This window comes from Trachinotus anak, unplaced genomic scaffold (assembly GCF_046630095.1).
Source record: "Trachinotus anak isolate AG129_WGS33_773 ecotype Australia unplaced genomic scaffold, CSIRO_AGI_Tana_v1 ptg000014l, whole genome shotgun sequence".
Lineage (NCBI taxonomy): Eukaryota > Metazoa > Chordata > Actinopteri > Carangiformes > Carangidae > Trachinotus > Trachinotus anak.
In genome coordinates, this window is record NW_027273865.1 from 16,971,075 (window position 1) to 16,998,315 (window position 27,241).

Below are 27,241 nucleotides of genomic sequence, written 5' to 3' on the forward strand. Positions count from 1 at the left end.
TTCACATCCACAAACACAGGAAAGGAAACGCCTTTTGAAGCCTTTACTGGCTGCTGATTGGACGGGGGATAAGCGGCAACCAGAGACGAAGCCAGTCATGGGAACATTTCCAAAGCAACTCATTCAACATTGGATCTTGGTAAAAATCAGGATGATATATTTTTTTTCCTGCTATTGTGCAAAATATGCCGATTGAAGCAGTGGACACCCATCTGATAAAGCACAAGGGAAAAAACTGTGGCAATGTTTTAATAGTGTTCAACAACTGCCCGTGTAGCATACAGTTCACACAATCCAAACATTTTGTACCTGATGGCAGGAATGTCCACACTAATGCATTTACATTTATTTGATTTACAAGGACTTGAGAAGCTGAGAGGTACTGACATCAAAATCAGCGAGCATAAGCAGGGTACAGACCGCAAATAAGTTGAGTTTTTCTTTCCGAGGCTGTGATGTTCTGTATTTGACATCACTGAGGATACGTGAGGGGGTAGCTTCAGAGACCCTGAGGGCACTTGGTAAAGAGCTGAACAAAGCCATCTTGTTCATTCTCAGTGCATTTTTAGGACAAAGATATTATTTACCAAACTGCAGAGTTTGTCATTTGCCCTGCAAGTATAGTGCAGTTGAATGGATGGATAAATGGACACTTGCTTTTATGACAGTGAAGAGAAGAGAGACAGACAATATACACTGATCAACCACAACATTAAACCCGGTGGTTTTATTGTTGGGGCTGATTGGTATATAACCTGTTAATCCCCCCTCTTCTAGCCAAGGGCCAAGTTAAAAGACTTCAATTAGATGGTTCTAATTTCCACATTTAACCTAGAGAGATTTTAAATGCCAAGACAAAGACGGGCTCATGTCTTACTGAAGATGTAGAAAATCCAAACATCCTCAGTGTCCCATACTTGGGAGCCCTTGTCAGTGATTTGTTATAGGTCACCGTTCACATAAATTTTCCCAACACCTATGAAGCATTACCACTTTAATGGATGGCAGAGATGCTTCAACCTGGTATCCCCCTCTATAAATTAAAATAATTGAGGAAAGCCATGGTTATCCTTCGAGTACATTATATTCAGAAAACATCAACTTTAATTAAAATCAGGCTGCCTGTGATCATCCTGGATTAGACGTGTCCCAGAGAGGCAGCCAGTGGCTCTCTGAGCAGAATTTAGTTATCAGCACTTTACTCTGCCCTGTGAGTGCAAATACACTGTGCAACAATCACCTAATGTTACAAAGCTCAGACATTAGTGTCATGAAAAGAAATGTGGGAAATTACAGAAGTAGATGACATATGTAGCAACATCGAGTAGCAGTAGAGGACGTTTCTTCATAATCCAGCGACAGCTTGGGTTCACATTACTGTCAGTCAGAAAATTCAGTCTGCGACTTTTTGCTCTTTCTGTAATTCTCCACGATGACCAAATGGAGCATGAAGTCTTTGAGATGAATCACTGCAAGAGAGGGGAGGACGTTCTCATCCTGCAGCCTAATCATTTTCAAGATGTGATTTCAGTGTGTGTCTGTTCACAGTCTCTTCTTGATGAGTTTCTCTAGTTTACGGATGCGGGAGGACTCCTGCTCAGGGGTGGGGGCACTGAAGGACAGAGAGGGACCGCCCTCAGCTCCAGAGGGTGGAGTGGGTAGCCTCTGCCTGAAGAGCTCCAGCATGCTGCTCTGTTCACTGCGCTTCAGACCCTGCAGACATAAGTACAAAGGGACACAGGGGGGAATCAAACAAAAAATCTCTCTCTATGGGAAAACATGAGAACAGATGAGCTCACTGAGGCAAAATGAAAGAAGATGCAAAGTTACAATGTTAAAGCAATAGTTTGACATTTCAGGAAATGCACTTATTTGCTTTCTTGCCATTAGATGAGAAGATCGATACCACCCATGTATCTTTATGTTCGTTGTGAGGATGGAGCCAGCAGCTAGCCTGGCTCCCGGCATAACAGCACAGCTAAAGCTAACAAATCAAGGTGTTTATCTTGTTTGTGTAAACCCTGAATATAGAGATATAAGAGTGGGATCCTTTCTTCTACCTCCCAGCAGGAAAGCAAATGAGTGCATTTCTCAAAATTCTGTACCACTCTTTTAAATTATTGGTCAAACCAACTGACCTTCATGTCCAGAATCTTCTGGAAGGTCTCAGGATTGCCATCAGCCAGGAGCTTGATGTAGTTATCAACAAACACCACGGGTGGTTCATGTGGGGCCATCACCACCTGCGGACAAGTAAAGTTTAATGTTGATTTCACCCCTCCCTCCTTTCCTGTGCACCATCATGGGACGACCCAAGAGATCTTTAAATGATCCCACATGGGGAAGCTATGCCCCAGAAAGGAAAGAGGGGGGGTCAACTGACAGAACCAAGTAGTTCTGGCTGCAAACAAAGTCGAGACTATGGTTCTATATTTAGCAGCCCACTCCTCACTCTTTTTTTCCTTTTACACACCAATTACTCCATGCATGAGCGGGCAAGAATTAGCTTCACCAGTAATTATTTTGGGGGTATAATGAGTCTGGGCAAAAATCTGCATTAGTCAAAAGCAGGCAGAAAAAGTTTAATGGGGCACAAGTCCTTCTGGATTGGATTCTCTTGGTTGTTTTTTTTTCTTTTCAACAATAGAGACTGGGTGGAAAACGTGGATCAAATAGCATTTCTTTCAGCCGCTACAAAGCAGGCAGACCAACACATGGCTGACAGACCCCCACCTCCCATCTTATGCATACGCGTGCGCACAGGGGCCATCTCGCAAAATGTTTCTCCTATCTTTCACTTCAAAAGGGCCCAATCGATCCTTTCAAGCTTTACTGCTCCCTTTTTACTCAAGGTAAAATACATGAGAAGGTGAGCTGCACAGACGGGGAGAGAGTGAAGAAATCAGAAGCAGGAGAGAAAGAGAGGGAAGGGCAGGCATGAAAGGCTAAGGATTGTGTGGAATTCCTTACTTTCTTACCACCCCTGCTGACTGAGTGATTTACTTAGCAACTGTCCTGGAGCCAGGCCAAGGGAAAGGCCTGCAGGGACCTTGTAAAAAAGGGAAAGAAAGGGGGAGAGGGAGTTTAAGAATGAAAAGTGGCATTAAAATAGGAGAGAGAGAAACAGAATGAGGAGGGGGTAAACTCTCAGGCCGAACAAGGGTGGGGATGGGGGTTGCCTTTTAAATACTCCCCAGAAGAGAACTTCAGAGGTAGGGAAGAGAGAGCTGGAGCTATGGTGGGCTGGGCTGCAAGAGCGTGGAAAACAGCCACGTCTCACAGGCATCGCACCAGCCAGGAGAGGCTGTCTCAGACAGACAGAGAGGAATCCTAAGTACTTTGAACATAACTGAGCACTTGCTTGAGACAACCTCATTTATTTCATCTTTACCACTCAAAGTAGACAATTTGACAGCTACATAAAGATTTAGGGATCTTAAGTAGAAACCCCCAAAAGCACATGAACTGTTCTATGAACAAAGGAGCAACTTAATATTGCATCTTGTTTAAAGCTGCAGCAATCAATATTTTTATATCAACAATGGACCACATCATTATGTGGTACTGTGAAGGGCTGAACAAACCCACAGAAAATTATCACCCAACTCTACAGTTCCCTTCAACTTTACAGACCACTTTATCATCTTTCAGCTCATTGTTTTGTTTGCACAGAACTTTGTTTTTGTCTTATTGCTTTGGGATTTCTTTTTAGCAAACAAGCTCTGATAGTGTTAGCGAGACAAAGACAAAGTTAGCAACTAGCTGGTGAGCACTAAGCAGCTCAAGAGTCAGATATTTCCCCTCAGGATTTAACACCACAAACCCCAAATAAATGCTTACACTAGTCCATGTGTGCTAGATGTGTAAACAGGCAAGTGTTTATGAATACACAACAACTTTATAAGGTGATATGTCAATCTTGTGTTTACAGCTTGTTTGCTGCTCCTGATTGGCCCACAGTAATATCAATAAAATAAACACAATTATAAATTCTGTTTTAAGTCACAAGTTACTTCTCATCTTTTTGGAACATCAACAGGATAGTTTTGATCAGCATGAGAACATTAAATCAACTCATACCCATAACACAAGACATGAAGCATGTAGCGTTATACATGCCAAACAACTCAACACCAAACACCCTATCCTAAACTTGGTGAATAATTATTGTTGTTGTTTTGCTTAATAACACACCACTGACAAAAAAAAAACAGCCAATAGAAGGATTATGAGGTAACAAGGTGACCAGCTCGTATATTAGATCATTCTATGAGCAGCTGATTAAAATTTAAGGGTGTAGAAACACAAGCTTTTCTTACACACCAATTTCCTGCAGCAATTTCCCTTTGGGAAAACTAAAGCTCTCTCTCTCCATCTCTATCTATCTACCTACCTACTTACGTGTACAAGTTCTCCATGGTACAAATCCAAACTTGCAAAAACAATAGTTTTAGTTCAAACAACTTATACTCTGCTTAGTTATGCGTTATAACTGAATTGTACGAGAGCTCCCACAATGAACTATATGCTTCAATTTCCAAGTGAACTCTGAAAAATGCTCCTTCAATTGTCCCAGTGAACTGCAGTTTCTTGGAGGGAGTGAGCCTCCAAGCTTCCTGATTCAATGGGAAGTCACAACATCACAGAGTGTAATTTAAAACTATTGTTGAGGCAGAGGAGTTCTTGTATTGACTGCTTTCGATGAGTTTGTCTTTCAGGGGCTTCCGTATCAGCCCAAGGTGGAAGCAATTACCTGTGAGGAACCTTGATGTTACACAAAGTCGATGGCTAACATGCTGACTGCAGTACAAAAACTTCTCTTTACTCATATGGACTTTCTCTTTCAAAGGCCAAAGATTCTCACAGAACATATCTTTGTATGGCTCTTTCAAAATAGTAGGGATGCAATCCACAGAACACATCTTTTTATGACTTTTTGCACTAGGGGCAAAATGTTATTCACAACTATATCTTACTTATCTGTATTGTGCAGCATTATTGCTAGATTTTGTTGGGATTGTATCATCTGTCTGCATTATTGGGTATTACTGAGAATTTCCTCTGTGATATGTTTGTTATCAGGCTTTTTCTTCTGTTATTTCTTCTAGTATCAGATTTCTAGCCTACAAAATGATTATTTTGTCCTCTGCTGTCATAGTAATGCATGTGAATCACTCAAAGGCCTTCCTGCAGTTTCAGCTACGTCTATGAGAGTTCTTAGAATCCATATAGATCACATTCCACTTGAAGGGGCCTGCTGGCAGTCAAAGTCTAAAAAAGCAGACGGTAGTGGGCTGATGTGAATGCATTCTATAATTCTATAATGTGAAAGCCCATTTAATGTGTGGCAGATGAGTGGGAATTTATGTATATACATTCAGAGCATTTTTCCAGGGAACGAAGACAGGCCTTACACAGGCCATATGGAAGAGCATGCATCCCAGCAGAAAGCAGTCGGGAGAGGCCATCACATATGAAATAGTGAAGGGGCTTTGTTTGACAGTCAATGTCTGACACAGCTTCAAAAACAAAGTCTGAAGACCTGAGTCAGAGGCAGGGTGTTAGAGTGGCTACAATATAATGCCATAAATCAGAATTATTTTACTGCCTGCCACTGATCCATTGTTTTTCAGAGCAAAGGCAGGGCAGGCATAGCATGATTGAAACAGGTCACACTGACTGCTATAAACATAAAGAAAGTCAAACCACGATAGCTTCAGGAAGGAAAGAAGGCCTCCCAGGAGTCCAAGGGAAATCAAGGGACAGGCAGGCGTGTGCTCTGTGTGTGTGCATTTCTGTGCACTCCAGGGACAGTTAATTAGGGTGGGGTTAATCCATGGCTGCGACATACCAGTGTCCTCCTGGGTCTCATAAGGTAACTCTCAGACAAAGCTGACTGGCTGAAGCAAAGACAGGCTGAATCCTGGCTTTGCTTTCCCCACTGAAAATAACATCCAGTATACAACACGTTACACTACATGCATTCGTGAGTAGACGCATGGTTGCATGCATTTATTTATTTACTCGCTCACCTTTCCATTGCCTTAGGGTCAACCACACACTGTCCCTGTGCCTGTCTCTCACTCATTAAACCAGTGGTGCATGAACTCCATTCCTATTCCCGTCCTACCTCATGTGAGGTGGGTTATTTTATGGAAACATGCTCATAAAATGCCATTGTGAGTAGGGTTAAAGACACAATTAAAGGGTTACTCTGCCCAAAAATAAATTCTAAGTAGATAATCTGCTTGACAGACTCAAGGCAAACATTTTACAACTGGCTTGCCAGTCAAACCACAAACACTTAAAGGAGAAATGTTAGTTCAGTCTATTGCTGCTTCTTATGATGGAACCTTAATCAGTGGAAAAAGCAGTTAGCTGCTGTTTGTGCCAGACTATTCTTTGTGAAGTGTTAGCATCAATAGGAAAGGTCATGTTTGACTGGATATGTCAGTGTTTCAACATAAAATCAGTTAAATGACAAACAAGAGATAAAGAAAACTCACTTCCACAAAAGGGTCAATCTAAAGTGCCGATCCTTTAAAGGTCAGAAACTGAAGTCCTGGTTGTAAAAATGGCCAGCATGAATTTCACCACCCAAGTTAAATGTCATAAAATCTGAGCAGCTCTGAAAAAGTGTTTTAAGTTGAACTATTTTGTATTTAGAGTTGAACTAGGGTTCTCATTAAGATCCATCAGTTAAAGCTGCAAGTTCATCCTGAGTTTATACCATGAAAGGTAAACTGTTTAAATTCATGTCTACTGGCTTTAGGAAGAAGCTTGAGTGCTTTTTCCAACATTCATCTGACCAAGGTTAGGCTGCATGCTTCTCACACTTGGTACTCACAGATTGGTACCTGGAAGCTGCAAAACAAAAAGCATCTGCATAGAGTCTAGTTTGCATTAATGAGTTCCCCCTTACTCCTTTACCTTAAGTATCATCTCTGCACGGGTCATGCCTTTCACCACTATCTTGGTGTAGCTGGCAGGTGCTTTTCGGAGCACCTGGGAGCCTATGGAGGGCAGATCCAGCAAGACTGTCTTCAGGGAGTGGGTGTCGAGGAGGAGCTGGTGGGGTAGGATACACAAGACACTGAAGATTATTCAAGATTAAACATGTATACCAGTGCACATAATGAGTGAAATGCATCAATTTTTTGATGTAATACTTCTGAAATAGTGCAAATGCACATCTTAAACACAGTTTAAGATGATGAGTCATAATGCAGCTCAAGTAAAGCTTTGGGACAGAGGAATATAAATTAAACTTACTTGTTCAGCTCCCACCATGCTGATAGGCTTACATCTGAACAGGTGGTTTATGAATTTGGGAATGAAAGAACTAAGGAAAGAGAGAAATGACAAGTATATAAATATCAACTTTAGGAACCTTTAATTGTAGTTTACAGATTAAGTTGGTTTGAATGTGCGTGTGTGTGTATGTATTGTACTTTGTGAACTTGATGCAGAACTGTGTGAAGTATTTGCGAGTGGAGGCCAGATTGTCTCTGATGATCGGCACATTTTGTTTAATGTGCATGATGATTGATGTGACATATGGACTCTGGTCACCCACATGCTCCACACTCTGCCACGGCATCTGAGGGGGAGAGATGAAGGATAAAGAGAAGCTTCAGCATCAGTGATTACACACCAGTACTGTTTAGAATACTGTTTACTGTCAAGCTTATGTGACAATCCCTTCAAATGCATTACACCTTAAAACAATGATGACTTGTTGCAAAGACATCCTCAAACCCACCAGAAACAGTGTTATGGTATCTTATTAGAATATCTTTTAAGGACAAAAATATGATACTTCTAAAGAATGGCAGTGGTATTAGATTCAAATATTTTAAATGATACATGAGTTGTGTGTCTGTGTGTGTGTGTGTGTGTGTGTGTGAGAGACTGTGTCCAACCTTGCTCATAGCAGTAAGAGCAGGGTCACAGGCAGCATCAAGATCTTGAACGAGTAGCTGGATACTGTTTGAGATCACACTGAGAAAACATAAGTGACGCCATCAAAACATGCTCCTCATTTAACAGAGGGTAAGCTGTTTTTTATAAGAAAAAAAAATCACTGCTCTCTCCATTTGTCACTTACGTGCTGAATGTATCCATCTCCCCAGTCAAATTAATTCTCTCCACCAAAACTTTATCTACTTTCTCCTTTAGCTTCTCTTCCAACTGGAACACATACAAAAAAACAAGAATGCACACACATAAACACGCAAGTTTTATTACTTAGAGTGTATAGCTTTCAATATGTGCTGTTCTATTTCTAAAACACTGACTTAAAATTGCTGCATGTGTGTTGCGACAAAACAACATTTCAGGTTGTGTTGTAATTGTAACTGTCACTGTCACTGTGAGTTCCTTAACACACTGATGAAACATGAGTCAAAAGTCTGTAACCACTACCATGATATGTATATACCACCACTGCAGATACATTTCTGGTTCAAATCCATTAAAGCTGCAAATTTACCGGTTTATGTGTGCGTGTGTGTGTGTACATGCCTGTTGTGTGGTGGCTAAACAGTACTCTGCAGTGCTAAGGATGCTACAGATCAGACAGAGCTCATCTACAGTGAACTTTGCAGCTTCTGAGCCCTCTTTCTCCTTCAAAAGACTGCTGATGGTAAGACCCCCACTGTTACTGCTGGACCTAGAGAGAGAGAGAGAGAGAGAGAGAGAAAGAGCGAGAGAAAGAGAGGGAGAGAGATACCAAGAGAGGGAGGAAAAAAGCAGCAAAAAAAGAGAAAGAGATAAAGACAGAAGAGGCATGTTGAACATACAGAGAAGAAAAAAATCAGAGAGGTCCAATCAGTAAATTATGGCAATATGTTTTACATGTGCATTAACATATTTTTTAATAAAAAAATATGAGACTACTATCGTCATTGCTTCCTGTGTGTGCCTTTATTTAAGTTATAAGGTAAATTAAAGGGATCAGGGGTTGAGATGAACTCCAATATGTTGTGTAGTGTTTTTCTTGAGATTGGCTAATGTGCTATAAGCTTTAAATAAACTCTTTGGGGAACACATTTAAACCACAGGTAAAGTTTCTAGTAAGTGAGACACAACAGGCATAACTACAAGCAGATGCAAGTGTCAGGATGCTGGGCCAATTAGGCTTCAGCAACGACCCAGTCATTAATAAACGTCATAACAGAGAGATGTGGGCAAAACCACAACATAGTTCAAGCTCTTTTCGGGAGGCCCCCTTCCAAATTCCAGCAAAACCAATTCACAGCTCACTACATTGGACAAACGTGTCTGTATGTGTCTGCAAGTGTACACACTTGCAAAGCATCGGAGTGCATCTTTGACTGAGTGTTTTTTTACCGCTCAGAATATGTTATACATTAGTCAGTGAAGGCAAGTGTGTCATTAGCATGCATGCATATCTGAAACAGAGCACGCCTCTGTGTGTGTGTGGGAGTACACCACAGCCAGTGATGAGTTCTTATGTGGCCAATGAGCCAGAGATGTTTTTGCTGGTAGCATATTAGGTTTTGCCACAACATAACCAACTCCAGATCCCTCTTAGCATGCCATCCCGATCCATCAAACACAGCGAGGACTGAAGACATCAAGTTTCAAACTTAACTCCTAAACAGCTCCATCACCATAGCAAAAGAATGAACAAATATGGGCATGGCATGCTTGTTTGTGTAACGTTAATCCTAAACAAATCTGTGTTTGTGTTACTGCCCAAAAAATATAATGGTTCTTGTGGATGGAAATTGTTGAAACACTAGACACACTAGTGAGTGAATGCTAGTGAGTATTTTTTTCAGGTGGACAGGTTTTGCGGAATTGATTCAATAGTTTATACAGTAGTACATACAATACTTGTTAGTAGAATTGATTACCTGTTGGATTTGACCTTTTCATATTCGTTGAAAATAGGAAAAAATATTTAAAAAAACAGACTCATACCACATCCTACTATCTTTCTTCTTTGTTAGAATAATATATCAAATGTATGTGTTTCTTTTTTATTTCCCCCTTTTTTTCTGTTAAGAAACTGTGTTAAGAAAAGTGCGTTATAAATAAATTTTATTATCATTATGATATTAAGAAAAGCCACCAGGTCACAGAGTAGGAGGAGTCAAATTTTCTACCAACATTCCAACTTGTGGGAAAAATTTAATGACTTTGTGTTTCAAGTGAGAAGTTTTCCCTGTCACTTCAAATCAGTCAGGCTGTCTTAGAGCCACCATCCACCGGCCATTACAGTTCATATTAAGCCTCTTCCCTTATGGCTTCAGCAACAGAGGCCAGCTCTTATGACAGTGGCTGAATACTGAAGCAGTTTGATTTGACAATGTGAGTAAAAATCACATTTAGTGTTGCTCACGCTTACCTTTTATTTCTACACTGATTGTCTCTTTGTTTTAATTCAGCCATGAGGAAATTTCCTCACTGTACCCCGAGTTACAAGTGAAGCGCAAAACTTCTCCTATATGAGAAAAGGCAATTCTAATCTATGACTCTTTGTTTACATAACCAAAGCTGAATCAATCTTACTTAGGCAAGTTTCCAGAGAGGATCTTCCAAGCGTACTCTCTCAGGAATTTCTGGAAGATGGTTGTGAGCGCGATCATTGGTTCTCCAGTGCTCAGCTGGGAGCACTGCACCATACACTTCTTGTAATAGACAAAGAGGTCAGCACAGCTGGGCAGGACTGCTCCGCCCTCCTCCATGCCCGCCTTGGGTGGGCCTTGTGCTCGGAAGTCGGCCACGAAGCGGTCGATCAGTTCGCCCAGGTTCCTGCAGATGCCCAAAAGTGTACAGCCAAACCCACACAGGTTCACACGCACATGCATGCACACGGGTGGTTGGATTAGGGGAACATGAAAGGAATTAAATGAACCAAATAAAAAGATTTTAACATTAAAAACATGATTGGTCCATAACCCCAATAAATAAATGAAAGGATAAAATAACAGGAAGACAGACAGAGAACCAGATGGATAAACAGGAGAAAATATTCCAAGCATATCAAAATCCTCAGTACTATGTTCAACAGGTCCACAGTCAGTTGGTGTGGCCCAATCCTACTGAATATTGGAACTAAAGCCAAAGACAAAACAAGCAGGCCACTGTTCTCTCCCGCTATGTCCCACTGGGGACAAGCTGATCTGGCCGCTGCCTGTTTAGGGCCTTTGGATAGAAGTGAAATGAGGTTGTAGCTGCAGAATAGGTCAATCCTGTTCCCTTGAACAGACAAACAGCATTTAACGCACCAGAGAGCCAAGTGCCAGGAGCTGCATGCAAGCACAGTAGTCCCAGAACTGTGTTCCGTTTCAGGGGCAATCACCATGACTGGGGGAGGGGAGGGGAGGGACTCATGGTGGAGAAGTGAAGGTTGGTGGTAGAGGAAAGAGGAAAGAGAGGTGAAAAATTAAGCAGGAGAAAAACAGAAAAACAGAGTATAAAGAAAAGGGAGATATATATAAAAAAAGAACAGGGGAACAGGAGACTGAGGTGAAGAGAGGAGGAATGAAACAACAATTACACAGAAAGAAAGAGACCGAAGAAGGGATACCAAAAAGAAAAAAAAAATAAAGAGGTGGGAATGAAAATGGGCAGATCTGCTACGGCAGCACTTCTTTAACCTCCCTCTCTCTTTCTCTTGGTGTCTGTGGTCGTGCAGTTAATGGGAAACATTTCTGCCACAGTGGAGACAGAGGCATGTACAGGAACAAGAGATGGAAAGACAGAGGAGGCAATGGAGTAGAATGGGAGGAGGGGGATCTGATTGATGAGTGGGCAATGGAAAAAGGATGCATGTGCCAGCTTTGCGCTCAACCTGCTCCTGATTCTGGGTCTGTGTACCACAGTGCTATTTGGTCTTGTCTGCATGTAAGTGTGTGTGTGTGTTACTCACTTGTCTTGGGATTCTATGTAGACATATAGATGAGGTTCAAAACACTTAGAGACAATGCCATGGAAAGGGTTGTCCGGAGCTTTGGGCTTCCTGGGCTGAGAGAGCAGAGGAAAACAGGCTATTATAAATATCAGGTTCTAGTTGTAGCTGCTCTGACTTTTAATCATCCGATTAGTGAGTTTATGTTTTCCCTCCTATTCAGTGAGCAAAAGTTAAATGTCAAAACTCTGAACGTAGAAACTGTTTCGAAGACAGGGAGCGGCATGGGAGATTATTTATTTGACACATTACCTTATGTGACATGAAACTGAAGCAACTAACTTTCGTGCAAAGAAAAAACACACATCACTGATGCAGTCCAATATAACAGCCCTGCAATAAACCTTACCTATATAAAGCTTAGAATTTTCTGTTTTAGAGAGGTGTTGGTTCAACTTTATCGTCAGTTTGGAGGCTATAGCTTGCTATTGCTTTGTGCTGCACTGAGACATGTTTCTAATGTAATGTCCACACTTTTGTCCACACATTTGGCAACTCAGTGTGGGCATGACAGCTAATAACTTTGGACAACTGAAGCAACAGGTTCTCGGACAATCTGTCGTTCACTATAGGCTCCGATTAAAAAGTGGAGAACCTATCCTTCAGACAAGACAACAAGTACATCAGATAAAATTCTTGTGCTCAAACTGATGCCACATAGGTGCATGATTGAAAGTCAGGGCAGTACATGGAAGAATGTTTAAATAATGCTGCTATGCTACTGTTCCACTGTGCCATCAAGGGGTCAGTCCAGCTCAACTTACCTTTGCCAGATCTTCATCCTTCTCAGTGCCCACATCCTCACCTGGCTCATCCTCCAGGAAGGGGTTAGTTGCGTCTAAGGGGCTCTCTGGTCTCTTTTGCTGTAAAAACACAGGAGGTTGTTTTTTTTTTTCTACGGCTCCACTAGATGATCATCATGAGGAGTTAGACAGCTACTACGGCATTTCACGGTAACAACAGTCTTGAGTGAGAGGAACTTCTTTTGTAACTTAAAATAAAGTCCAGCTTTCATCAGACTTTCCATGTCTACGTAAACCCTTTCATGTGAAGCTTTGATGAAACTGCACCCCCAATTATAAAATTCCACTCAACCAAATCCCTGATTGAATTACAGAGCCCAGCAGGCATTGGTATAAACTGAACTGAAGACAAAAGGGTCTCTGTCTCGACTAAATATTATCAGTTGTGAAAAAGCTTGGCCTAGTTGTGCTCCAACAAAACTAATCGTGACCTTTATAATCTACCCATCCTCTGTGTATCCCTTCCACCTCCACACGCCAACATGACTGGGATTAAAAGGTTTCTTCGGGCTGTGACACCAACAGTGCCCTGTGTGTGTGTTTGTGTGTAGAACACAACAAACTGCAAATCAGCAGTTTTATATAAGTGTGACTGTGGTACAAACAGACAACAACAAATCATAACTGAAAGTATCTCAGCAAGTGATAAGGTCTCAGTGGAATTGGATGACATTTCATATTGGAAGAAAGGTGGCAGTGAAGGATAGAATTATATTGCAATTGTGTTTGTTTCAGTTTTCATAATCTTAAATTGTGATCTTAAATTAGCATTAGAGATGCAGTGTGTGTCAGTGTGTGTTTTTCTCACTCCAGGTACGTCAGTCAAGGTGCATCCTGTGAAGCGTTTGGCCAGTAAACCCTCAAAGTTTGTGGTCCTCTGTATGGCGAACAAAAGCAGTTTCACCTCAATCTCCTTAGCCCGTGTCCGCATCACTTTGGCTAGTTCCACCCTTAGGAACACACAAACACATAAGAAAAGGACACAGTTTGAGTGTATCACCATTACTTTTTACACTTTAACATTTCCAAATGTTTCAAATAATCCTTGCTAGCACATAACTGTAGTCTTACATCTGTCCTTTTTCAGCAGTAATATGTCTTGTCAGGCTTTTTTCTCATGACACTACGATTTTGGCCAGATGTATTTTTATTATTGATAGCTGCAGCCTGGAGCAATACACAAATAATGCCCATCACTTTCTTCTCTGATGGGAAAAGACTGAGAAGTGCGGACACTAGGTCACTGCTCATCTAGGTCACCTACGTCAACTGCACAGAAAGTTGCACCAAATCACAGAGACATGACAGGCATGTCATACCAGTGTGGTTCACTTCATGACGCAGAAAAGTCCCACAAGTAATTTCTCAGTTTCTGCCTGATTAATTTACTTTCTCTTTTGTCCTTTCCTTTGAACAGAGACAAAGTATATGATATTCGTTAAATCTAATTATATAGCATAGAGCTCACAACCTAAGTTTTTTTTTTTTCTTTTTACAACATATAGTATATATGCTGTTTACCTGGTGATGTGGCAGAACTCCACAGCAATGCGCTCTGTCATGCACCATTCCTCAGGAAACATGCGCCCGTATTTCTCCTCGTAGTCTACCAGTTGCCGCTTGATCCAGGCGTAGCGGCGATCAATCTTGTCCAGCCATGCAACCTGAGAGACAGGGCAGGGTACGCTTTCATTAACCTCTACATTTATAACATGACATCACCATTTTAAATGAGGTAATTAGGTCTTTACTAGAACTAGATATGAGCTTGTATATTATAGAACTCAGTGTCCTACTCACATCTTGGTTTTCCTGAAAGAGCACCAGGTACTCTGAGAGGTGCTGCCTGATGAACTTTTTGATGATCTCCTGTTTGATGCGAGGGTCCAGCACATTGGCCACCAGACAGGCATCCCTCAACACATTACTGGGACCACCTGTTCTCTGGGTAGATTGTGAGATAAAAGATTAAACTTAAACTTTTGTACAGGGAGAGAAGAGGACAAGAAAAATGTCCAAACAGAGGAAAATGGAAGGAATTTGCCTTGAAAAAAACAGAAAATAAAACAAACATGAAAATCTGGATTCTCCTACAATATATTTACCTTGGAGCCCTGAGAGGGGAAGGCTTCTTCAAAATCTGCCAGGATCTGAGTCCCCAACTCACTCTGTGCTGCTTTTACTCTGAATAGGACAAGAAAGAATGACACTAAACTTTACATTGTTTCCTCAGCTAAACAACATCTTCTTATAATGAAATTTCCACATGAAAGCCTCCAATATGCAGCAGACTTTGAATTTTGAATGTTTTTGGCTCACTAGTCACTGTAACTTTTTATAGCTGCCAGCCACATTTAAAAAGACATCTGTTTTAATTATTGTTTAAGAATTGTGGAGAAAAACATTCTGCATTTTGCCATCTCTCATCATCACTTAATCTAAAGCTATCAGCTTGCAAGTACAAGTTACTTGCTGACAAAAAAGTGATGTTTTTCCAAGTGTCACAGCTCCCACCAGAGCTTTCACACTCACTGTTGTAAAAGCTTTTAAAGACTCTTGAAATGTTTTTCACACAGTAACTTAATTAAAAAACTGCAGCTGTCAAGTGTCTGGCAGATCTGTTAGCATTACCTGTCGCAGCTGAGTACTCCCTACATTTGGTAGATGTTTTCTGATCCTGACATCAGTGAACAAGTTTGTAGGCATCTTTATGTGCATGCACCTATTTCTATGACATTGAATGCACTGGCCTCTGGTCAGTGAAGCCACCGCGAAGAGAAGTGACAGAGAAACACTTGTGTAATGAGGTCTACAGTGTGCGTCTGTGCAGTCATGACAATCGTCCAGAATAAACAGGAGAGGGTGGAGAGATATGATCCCTGATGGAAACCAGCTGAACTGGTGGCGTTCATTTAAAGGGCTTACTATTGATTAAATACCCAACTATCCACTTCTCTCTGGGAACTACTGGGTACGTCTTGTATCACACACACTGCCCAGCAGCTACTGTTTCAGCAGTGTCTCACACTCTGATAAACTGATGTCAGGATTATTTATGAAATCATCTCCTGTCTACAGCTGTGACATCTGACACGGACCAAGCTGTCAGCAGCAGTTCTAGCTGTAGACAGTGTGTGGGTGCACTTTGTCCTATCATGTACATGCATATACAGTGCATGGTGCAGCTATACACAGCCAATCAATGCATCTCTCTGTGAAACAGCTGCGCAGCGTAATTGTGATGATGAGAAAAGCATCTGGTTAAAAGGTGAAGCTATCAGATTTATTTGATGTTTAACAGTCATGCTACATTCAAAATGACTAAGAGCTTTTTTTTTTTTTTTTTTACCAAGCCCCTTCTCTCTCATTTTCTGTTTTTGTATGTGATTGTTTACAGCTTACTGATATAAAGTAGGGCTTTTGGTTTATGTCTGAATTCAGAATTCAACAGAAGTTGTCTTGCTATTATTAACAATACAAAAATGGTTGGGCTGTATAGTTCACAATGACTTACTGCTCCGCACACTGAGTTACTTTTCCTGGCTGTGATTTTGCAAACTCCCTATCTGATCCTTCATACTCCCTGTATACCCGTTGTTGCCTATGTTTGTCTGATCTATTTCTTGCCTGTGCATTTGTCTCTTGTCTGACTCTTCTATCTGTAGCACTGTAGTGGCTCATGTGTCAAGTCTCTCACAGAGAAGTAGTGATTTTTTTTCTATTAAGCGTTTGTATCCGGCTGTCTGCCCTGCCTTCATATCTTTCCCTTCCCTGTGTCTCTCCTATCATCTGTTTCTTCAGCAGAGTCACTTCTTCCACGCAGCTGTTATTTGGTATGAACACTGCCTGCCACACCTCAGTCAAAACAGAACAGAAGGTCATCCTTTCTTGTTTTAGGGGATCAACACCACTTTGAACCTGAACATCAAGTTGGCCGTTGTGTCCCAAACTGATTCTGGTGTTCTTGGAAAACATTAGTAAAAGTGGAAATTTAATTAGCCTGAGCTGTGGGAAACAACAGCATAGTAATGCACTTTGTTCTCTCTGTCTGTTTCTGTGTGTGTGTGTGTGTGTGTGTGTGTGTGTGTGTGTGTGTGTGTGTGTGCGTGCGTGAGTATTTAAACAAAGACCACATCCAGATACTGGTATGACTCACCACATAAAACAAACATTCCACAATATACTATTAGTTAAAATTGTATATGTAACATGCATGAACAACAACCTCAAGTGCATAGTGTGATAAATGCATCTTCCACACGCACAAACATGGAGATAGAGACACACCCTCTGAGAAGTATGCCTCTAATCTCTGACTATGGAAGAAATGCTGGCATAACAGGACCCTATTCAGTGTGTTTCCTTCCTCTGTGTTCCTCTATGTGTGGTATTGTGTGCGTATGTGAGTGAATATCTGCATAAACAGGATGTAATACGCAAAATACCTCCAGCCAAATACTGTAACCACTTTTCAATGGTTCATCTGACGAGCTGTGGAATATTTCAGCTGTAAGGAGAGCTTGCTCAGGACCGGCTGCCTGAATTGAGCTACGCTGCTTACCATGCAAACAAAGTGAGCTTGAGCACGGCACCAAACGCCTAGTGTTCAAGAGTTGCTACAATGCAGCTGATACACTGGAAGACAGTGTACTTGAGGGAAATATGTAAAGAAATATTGTTATGTAAGCACATAATGCACATTATTGGAGAGTGTATGTGTGCGTGCATATTAGTTACCTCTCAGAAAGCTGTCTGATCTGGGGAATGCCCATGTACTTGTGGAAATGCTCAAGCACATTGACGACTCCCTGCAGCAAGTTGGCCACCTCGCCGTACTGCCTCTTCCTCGTCATGGCTCTGAAACACAACACAGATGTGAATTATTTATATTACCACATACCAAAAATCTTTCTGGTCTATGTGACTACAACTGACAAGTGGTGACGCTAACCACCCCTGTAAATGTGTATCCATATCAGTCAAGCATCAATCTAACTGTATCTCACTTATAAATGTAAATCAATCTCAAACATGCTTTACTTCGAAAGGCAGGATACAGAAAAATATGGATCTTAGAGATCAAGATGCTTACGTCCCTTTTGTGAGCTGCACAGGTTTTGTTTCCATCTATCTACTCAGCATTTCTCATTGTTTTGCAATCCAGCACACAGTAGCAGCTTTTACCACGAGGCCTCTAATTTTGTCAACATTAGTGAAAACAGATCAGACTGCAGCCGAGTCATGTAAAGTTTGATACAAGATTTGTCTTGTACTGGAAGCAAATAATGCTTTATCCTAAAATCATGGGTGCATCTTGCAACTACAGAGTCTCCACACAACTTAAAATACTTTATTTCTGGTCAAATAAGCTTTAGGGGTAAACTGTGGGAGTCTTTTGGTGTGAAATGTGATTGTACGCACTCTAAAGAGTCCACACCCCCTGCCAGCATATGCAGGTGGTTGAGGGTGGTGATGGATGTCGTTAGGTGGCGCTTGGCATGGTCCAACTGCTTTATGTCCCTTGTAATCTCCTTAACCTGTGCAGGAAGAATAACAAGTCAGACCAGCTGGTCCACAGATAAAGACAAAGGAGGAGACTATAGTGTGGAAGAAAGAAGGAGGTAAAAGTACAGAGATGGATAAGTAAGAAGCAAGAACAGGTGAACAAATGTTGTTCACTGGATGGAGAGATGGGATAAGTGAAATAGAGCAAGATGAACAACACCCCCGCTGGTTTGAGAAATAACTGCTCCTAGAGACCTCCTGAGGGAGGATCTGCTTGCCAGTCTCCCCCCTCATTCTTCCCCTACTCACCCAGACCACTGGCTGTCCTGTAACACACACACACACTCACACAGCACTGCTTGTAACAGACAGACACATGGAAAGTGCATTACCTCGCCTTTAAATAACTCTCCTTACTGTCCTCTATTGTAACACAAGAGAGGATACAGGTTGTATGTCCCCTGTGTTGAAGTTTATCAGGGACATGACCCTAGGTCATGTTCCTGATAAGCTTCAACAAGCCACCTTTGTGTGTGTGTGTGTGTGTGTGTACATACCATTTGTTCAGACTTCTCTGCCTTGTCCTTGATGTCTTTGATTTTGCCAAAGAGCTGTTGGATGGCTATCTGAGCCTCCTCCAATGCCTGTACAAAAACAAACAGACCAATATGACATACACAAAGAAGACACATTTTAACTACTGTGCAAGAACCAGTAAGAGTGTGTGTGTGTGTGTGTGTGTGCGTGTGTGTGTGTGTGTGTGTGTGTGTGTGTGTGTGTGTGTGTGTAACACTACAAATCAATGGTCTGAGTAGGCTTGAAAATCTTGGTTCCTGAGGTCAAAGCCCAGCGCAGCTCATCCCTAACAATGTCAGAGTAACACTCAGAGCAGAAACAGCAGCAACAGAAAGAGAAAAATGGAAAACCAAACAGAAGTGCTGCTCGACCAAATCCTTGAGAGGAACACAGAGATGAACCTCTTCTCCCTCAGTTTACTCTGATACACAGACTGAAGAAAGTTATCATGCCACACCTCCACTGAGTGGACATTCACATTTCTACCTTTTGGCTGATCAATTAGTAGAGCAATGGCAAGTCCAACTGTGAACACAGTGTGTGTGTTGGAAATACCAAAAATGATGAAAGTTAGGATTTTGTTTTAACTGCAAATTCATGGGTCGAGAAAATGGAAACCCTGTCAGCAGCTGAAACGTATTTATGTCTTAATTAAAATGTTAAAAAAAATCTATTTATAAAACTATTTAAACAATTTATTTCCAAAACAAAAATTAAGCAAACTTCTAATAATTCTTGTTGTGAGAAGCAGGGTGGAGGGAATATCTGTGAGTCAGTTGTAGTGTGCCAGCCTGGGTCAAATTTCCAAGGGATATTTTGTTTGTCCGGTCTCCACACTGGCTTTGGTCCATGTGAAAATTTACCCGGCTAATGCCCATTCCCAGCTCTAGAATGGGAGCAATGTCAAACAGACTAATTGGACGTCTAATTGACAAGCTATCTAGATATCTGACGTCGATAGGCCTTAAGTTGACATACAAGTCATAAGGCTAAGCTCTGCATAAAGGCTATCATTATAAAGGCTAAAGAGATCATTAGCAGTTTTAACAGTCTATAAAGCCAGGCTGGATTAGATAACATTAGACAGATATTGTAAGATAGCTGAAGTGCTATTCTAATATTTCCCCATCATCTGACATGGCAGCTGTTCTTTGATGGTCCCAAACAGAGATTTTGCTCTGATATCTGATGCCAAAGTAATTGGCTTCACTTGGCCCGATGCTATGGCGGCACTGCAGACACAACTCTGACTGTACTCAGACACACACACACACACACACACACACACACACACACACACACACACACACACACACACACACACACACACACACACACACAGACACATGCACACAAGGAATGCTAACAGCCGGCACCAGCTGTGCAAGGAATTTACCACTTTTACAAGCACCTCTGAGAAACAAGTGGACAGCGAAAAAACACACAAAAACCGCGCACATGCATACACACAAGCACACACACGCGCAGATACAGCTTGCAGTAACAGAAGATGATTAATTGGTGTCAAAGAGCAACGCTTGGTGACAGTGTCATGCAGACACAGTCAAAGTCAAGATGGCACCATATGAGCAGGTCATAAAGTCACAACAAAACCATTATGGTGTTTAACCCCTTAACCTGAATGTTCTTAAAGCTAAAAACTACTGTGTTTAATATGACTTTCTGTCAAGACAGTCTGCCACGGAGGCCACACTGAGAGGAGGTTAAGTACTGACTAAATTTTAGCCAAGATGAGCAAAAGCTGACTCTAGCTTGCGTGTATCCTTCTTCCTTTTGATGCCTCATAAAACCCTTTGGTTGTTAGGTGATAAATGAAATGGAAAGATGAAGGCAGGTTACACGGTTACTCTTTGATCTCAGAATGAGGAGGAAGGGAGTGCCACTGAATCTTTAAAGAGGTTCCCTGGAGGACATCTTGCGCAAACAAAGTGCATTCAGAACAGGCCAGAACTCCAAGGCTGCAATTGTTGCTCCTGCAGACTCAGCTGAGTCAATCTGGCTCGCTTCCTAGCACTCATTTCCTGTATTTAGCCTTGAGAAAAGCAGAGGGAGACCACTGCCCAGCAGGCGCCTCCATGCCCAAGATGTTATCTGCTCTCACACAAATACAAACATGCACGCACACGCACGCACACACACTCTCCAGTGGGTCCCTAATATGCAATAAGCAGCACATGTTCCATGGTATTATAGAGTTTAAAAAAGAAGTGAGGAGCTTCTTTCCAAAGCCTGAACAGGATTGGGATGCATTTCACTCCTCTATCTGACAGATATCAGTTTAGCTCTCTAAAACAGAGTGTATATTAGATAGCACTTCTGAGTTTAGGGCCAAAGAGAATAAATCAGATCAACCCAACAGGGTTACTTTGACAGCTGGAACACTGCCTAAGCCCAAAACTTCATGTAAACATTTTAGAGAGCAATTTAGAGAGAAAAGAATAGCTCAGGAAATGCTTTGTGGAGAATTTCTAGCCAAGTTAAAATAAATAATTGGTATAAATAGCAATATGCTACTATGCTGCTGAAAAACAACACAAAATTTTGGCACAGTTGCTGTTTGCAGATGATGAAATAATCAGATTTAATAAGCATGACCTTAATAATGAAAAAGTCGCTGTACTAAACTGAGGCAGAAACGGACAGAATCTGCAGTTATCCTTTTTTTTAATACAAATACAGAAAGCAGAAAGTTATAAACAATGCAAAACTGTAAATTAGAAGACAGAACAAAGGAAGCGATAGTTAGTATAGTATAAGACAGAGCTCTGAGAAGCTGAAAGCGTGGAAACTAAATCAAGCTGTGAATAGCTATTTTTGAGTTAACATTAAATATTTACATTAGTAAAGTCGATTCTATAGGAAAGCCACCCAACACTGTATTTTTAAATGTAGTCCTCTTGATACCACAATGGACATAAAGAGAACCTACATGTACCAAAAAAGTCACACACAGAAAGACAAATATAATGCCAGTTTCAACCTCTGCAAGCAGCAAGTCTCATTATTAAGGTGTGACACTGGAACTCTGTGTGTGTGTGTGTGTGTGTGTGTGTGTGTGTGTGTGTGTGCATGCGTGTAAACTGCATAGCAGTTCTCTGTGGCAAAGGCTGAACAGCAATCAATTAGCATGAACGTCAATGGTAGGCAGTCTCGTTAATGACCTTCTCTGACTCAGACCTCCACAATGAACTCCAACCAAAGTGCTTTTATGTCCTTAACTTTCATTAGAAAAATGATTAATAAATGCACAATAACCTCTTCATTTGTACTATGAAAGTTCAGACTGTGGATCAGGTGTGCACAAGGTATCCATATCACCATGACAACAGACAGGCTAGAACATCGTACCAACGGCAGCTGTGTGTGGTAGGAAACTCTCAGCTGGCAGACTAGAGCAGATACAGATGTTTTTGTGTGTGTGTGTGTGTGTGTGTGTGTGTGCGTATGTGTGTGTATTTGCCAACACAGCCAGACTGGTGAGGAGATCCCCACAATCTGCCCTCATCTTCAGGAAATCATGCAGGTTAGAGGGATTAGTGTGGACTGTCATAATTTCTGGTTAATGACTGTGTTCATGTCATCTTAATTGAGTCTGTCTCTCTGGCACTGGACACCATGTATTACAGTCAATCACAGTGTCACCAGTTTGGCCTGTGTGGCTGTGTGTACGCATCTGTCTTAATGTGATGCAACAACCATTTCTGTGTTTAGTGAATATTCATTGCCCCCCCCCACAAATAAAACTATATGGACTCATGCGAAACATATCATCTACCAAATACTGATGTTATATATTCACCACATCATCATAAAAAATGAACAGACAAATACTAATACTACACAGCAATCAACACACCAATTATTAGCGCTATTAGTTTCCAGGGTCTGACTACTAAGACAGTCACATTTCCACACTCTCAGTCCTGCAGCACATTACTGACTGACTCCCTACAGACAAAAATACCACAAGGAAAATCATTCCCCAGATCTCCTTCACTTTCTCTCTCCTCCTATCTTGCTCTCTTCATCCTTCTCTATAAATGTTACCATCTTGGGTTTCAACCTGGGGATTGCATTTAGCTCCGTGAGTGAGGCCAGTCAAGAGTACAAACGACTAAACTGCTGATCCTGTTGGTTTTATTCTATTGCTGTCTTTATGTTTCAATCGCCATCTTGAAAATGAACACCTCTCCGTCTTTCCATCTGCAGAAAGGATTTTCCCTCTGGAAATGTTGGACTGGCTCTGTGGGGCTGGAAAAATAAACTAAAATTATTGTGTGTGACTGTGTAATGTTATTGGTCTTGATGGGATTTAGAGCGTTTCCGCTACCAAACGGTAGCTAACTGGGAAAGACAGGGCCACCGGTCCAGACACCCTGACGACAATGCACACCTAATCATGTCAGCTGGTCAGAACATGCATGGCTCCCCCATCAGGTGTCACGTTCCTTTTAAGCCACAACTCCTTGACAGAGCAAGGACCTGGATTAAATCAGCAGGGGCTGTTCTTTTCCGTCTTGCACCCACAAGAAAAAGGCAAAGACTCAAATGCCTGGGTTTAAAAGACATCCAAGTATTTACATACGGGAATCTATTTCCCAGACGTGTTTTCCGTAAAGAGGGGCAGTTTGAGCAGCGGGAATGGATCTGAGTCATCTTGTCCTTTTCCATGGAAGCAATGTGGAGAAAGGAAAGAGCAGGAGAGGGGGAGGAACATGTTTGTCTGGGTTGGGAGGAACCAATGCCAAAATTCTAACTTCAGGAGAATGATGATGTTTTGAACACCACCCATGATGAACAGGCATGGTGGTGAGCATGCACAATATGCCAATGTGGTTGTTTATCTCCCCCTGTTGTGTTTCTACAGCAATGTGTGAGGAGCGATGCTCTGTATTACTACAGACTGATTGTGTCTGATCACTGAATTATGTTCCTCCCTGACCTGCAGCTCTACTCACCTGTCTGCCATCCTGGCCCACGTTGGTCTGGCCTCTCACCACCGTCCTGATATTGTCATCCAGACGCCTGTGAAATGTGAAACAAGATTGCAGACACATTGAGGGCAAACGACAAACACAAAATACGTAGCACTGTATCATTTAAATCTACTCACCGAATCTTTAGACGAATCTTGTTTACTACATCATCAATATTAGCCAGAGACTGAGGGAAATGCAAAGACAAGTCAGAGAGCAACCAAAGTAATCCTTTATGACACATTCTTAAAAATAATAATAATAAAAAAAAGAATCACAACATTCATGCACTTACTCTTTTCTATGAGCAATACCCCTTATTATATCAATTTATTATGTTTATTTTATACAAAACAAAAATCTCTGAACAGAAACACTTGCTTTCTCACATTTAACACATTTGTGGCCAAACAAACAGATGACTTGCCTCAAATTATACAAATCAGTTCTGTAATATCCACACCTCATATGCAGGACAGGTGTAACCTCTCATCTGTTAAATGATCACACTCAAAGTGAGTGAAAGTACAGACACACTACAAAGAGCCCTGCTACAGTATATGAACACAAACTATAGGGTTACAGTGACCCCTGATGGAGATGGAGTATACATGTATTATGTATGGACACCATACGTAGCTTTTCTTGAAGATAAAATGCAACAGTCATTTAGGATTCAAACTACACATGTAGTCATATACAGTACATGTACACACATACATCCACATTCAGACCATGCATCTACATATACAGTGTGCTCAGAAAGTGTTCGGATCTCTTTGATTTATTCACATTTTGCTATGTTGCAGCCTTATGCTAAAATAAACAAAAACATTTATTTCTCATCAGTCTACACTCATTACCCCAAGAATGACAAAGTGAAAACTGAATTTTTTAGTTAAGCATTTTTGGCAGCAATTACAGCCTCAAGTCTTTTTGGGTATGATGTGACAAGTTTTACACATCTGGACTGGTATTCTCTGCCATTCATCTCTGCAAATTCTCTCAAGCTCTGTCAAGTTGGGTGGGGACCATCTGCAGACAGCCATTTTCAGGTGTCTCCAGAGATGTTCCACTGGGTTCAAGTCAGGGCTCTGGCTGGGCCACACAAGGACATTCAGAGTTGTCCTGAGTTGCTGCGTTGTCCTGGGTGTTTGATTAGGGTCACTGTCCTCTTTGAAGGTGAACTTCCATCCCGGTCTGAGATCCTGAGCACTCTGGAACAGGTTTTTATAAGAATATCTCTGTACTTTGCTCCATTCATCCTTCCCTCAACCCTGACCAGTCTCCCTGGTCCTGCCCCTGAAAAACACCCCACAGCATGACTCTTCCCCCTCCAGGCTTCACTACTGGGATGGTATTGGGCAGTTGATGAGTACTGCCTGGGTTCTTCGTCAGCTCTATTAACAATGCCCTTCTTCTCCTATTGCCCATTTTGGGTGGGCCAGTTCTAGAAAATTAAAAAAAAATACAGAGGCCACTGTGCTCTTGGGAACCTTCAGTGCAGCAGAAATGCTTTGGTAGTCTTCTCCAAATCTGTGCCTCGACACAAACCTGTAGGCAGTTCCTTTCACATCATAGCTTGGTTTTTGCTATGAAAAATGCCTTGTCACTGTGAGATCAAGCGTCTGAATACTTATGTCAGTGTGACAATTCAATTTTTCCTTTTTGATAAATTTATAAGAATTTCTAACATTCTGCATTAATTTTTTCATTATGGGATATCAAGTGTAGACTGATCAGGGAAAGAATTATTGTTTTTAAACTAGCATAAGGATGCAACACAAAAAATTGCAGAGGTCTGAACACTTTCTGAATGCACTGTACATCATTCATTGGCATGTGCAGTATGTACACACATCTCAGTCATTTTCATTCTGAATCTCTTAGTGGAGTTATTTTATATCTATTCTAAAAGCACAATCAAGGTTATGGACTGCAAATATGTATCCTGAAAGTCTCAGCTGCACCTTTCCTAATGTGTCTGCTTTTTATGTAAACCACAAGTAATTATCAACAAACCAGAGAAGAAAAACTGTCAGTTTACTTGACAGCTCATAACATAGCTATCAAATATCAGGCTAGGCGACACTAAAACGATCAGACAATGCCTGGCTGCAGACGTTTGTGTGTCACTTGACTGCACCTGCTCGGTGGGAAACAGCGTGTTGATGTACTCCACAGCATTGAAGTCTGCTCTGTCCAGTGGGTCTTGGCTGGGGAAAACCTTGTTCATAAAAGACAAAAGACGTTTTAGACAGAGGGCCACGACTGTCTCACTGAATATCTGATGGTGCATTGAGGTGACTTTAACAGAAATGCCTTGAAACGTTATTTACATGTGTCCTGAAAGAACTGTAGCAAAGCATTACTGACAACCTGCATATGACTACATGTTGTTCCTAACAGGCGCTACGTTATCCTGCAGGCAATGATAGCTTCGTACACATTGCTCCTAGATAACCTTAAGACAAGATTTAAACTATCTATCTTTTCTGTGAGCTAATCAACGTTCATATGCTGAGGAATTAAATATTCTAGCTGGCGGTCGTAACGAAACATCCAGGGAGCCCGGAGGACGGGCTAGCCTGCTAACAGCTGGCTGTGTGTAGCCAAGACCAGCGGCGACGTTTCAAAAACAGTAACGTGTTCAAAGTGCTACCTGCTCAATGGCTAGTTGCACCTCCGGGGTTAGATGCAAAATAGCCTCCAAGTCCTCAGCAAATTCAAATTCTTCCTCCTCCATCATTGTCAAAACAAAACCAGAGACCTCTCCGGCATATCACTTCCTGGTGGGGAGGCTTCTGGGATGCCAGATGACGTCAGTGAAACGGTGGCTTCAGGGCTGTCGGAAATCAGAACAAGTAATTAGGATGAGTTATAATCCAACAAATATTTGGGTTTATATTTGGGTGTACCGATATTAAATTATTGGTTGTCACGATGTGAAAATGAGTAGGTAAGGAGTCACAAAGTGATGAGTATCATTAATCATAATTATTCATAAGAAGCCTAATGCTGCCTGACATTCAAAGCACATAACAGCTGTTTCCTATGTTTCTATTGATTGAGAGTTTTACACCTTTAACAAATGTGTACATCAAATAGGATTTAAACATTTTACTTCTACTACAACAGCAGAAAGTACTAGCTATATAGATCTGGCTATTACAGTAAGCTTCCACAAAATTATTTTGTTAGGTGCCAGGTAATCAGATTATAAATCCTACTAATAGCTAATACAATTTTGGGTCTTCACAGTTTCTTATTTTGCAACTCTACTGAAAGACTAACATGAGGCTAATATTTCTGTTGTTTGTGATTGATGTCTTCCCTGTGTCTACACACAATTGCCATTCCTCTCAGTTAGCTACGTAATCCAGTTTTCCGTCAGTTAGCACGCCCCATAGACAACACTT

At 41.4% G+C, this 27,241-nt stretch overlaps 1 protein-coding gene across 1 annotated transcript; it reads right to left on the bottom strand.

Moving 5' to 3' along the window:
* Positions 1 to 235: 235 nt before the first annotated feature.
* On the bottom strand, positions 236 to 26,642 carry vps53 (VPS53 subunit of GARP complex). Its single transcript, XM_071496299.1, has 22 exons — positions 26,485 to 26,642; positions 25,969 to 26,049; positions 23,960 to 24,009; positions 23,805 to 23,871; positions 18,807 to 18,893; positions 18,166 to 18,281; positions 17,482 to 17,601; positions 14,850 to 14,928; positions 14,545 to 14,688; positions 14,266 to 14,408; positions 13,553 to 13,694; positions 12,706 to 12,804; positions 11,903 to 11,997; positions 10,540 to 10,782; positions 8,524 to 8,671; positions 8,108 to 8,190; positions 7,923 to 8,001; positions 7,452 to 7,600; positions 7,273 to 7,342; positions 6,931 to 7,068; positions 2,139 to 2,243; positions 236 to 1,713 (listed from the first exon to the last, which is right to left on the bottom strand). Exons 1-22 carry the CDS (start codon positions 26,569 to 26,571, stop codon positions 1,543 to 1,545), a joined length of 2,496 nt encoding a protein of 831 aa, XP_071352400.1. The 5' UTR covers positions 26,572 to 26,642; the 3' UTR covers positions 236 to 1,542.
* Positions 26,643 to 27,241: the final 599 nt, after the last annotated feature.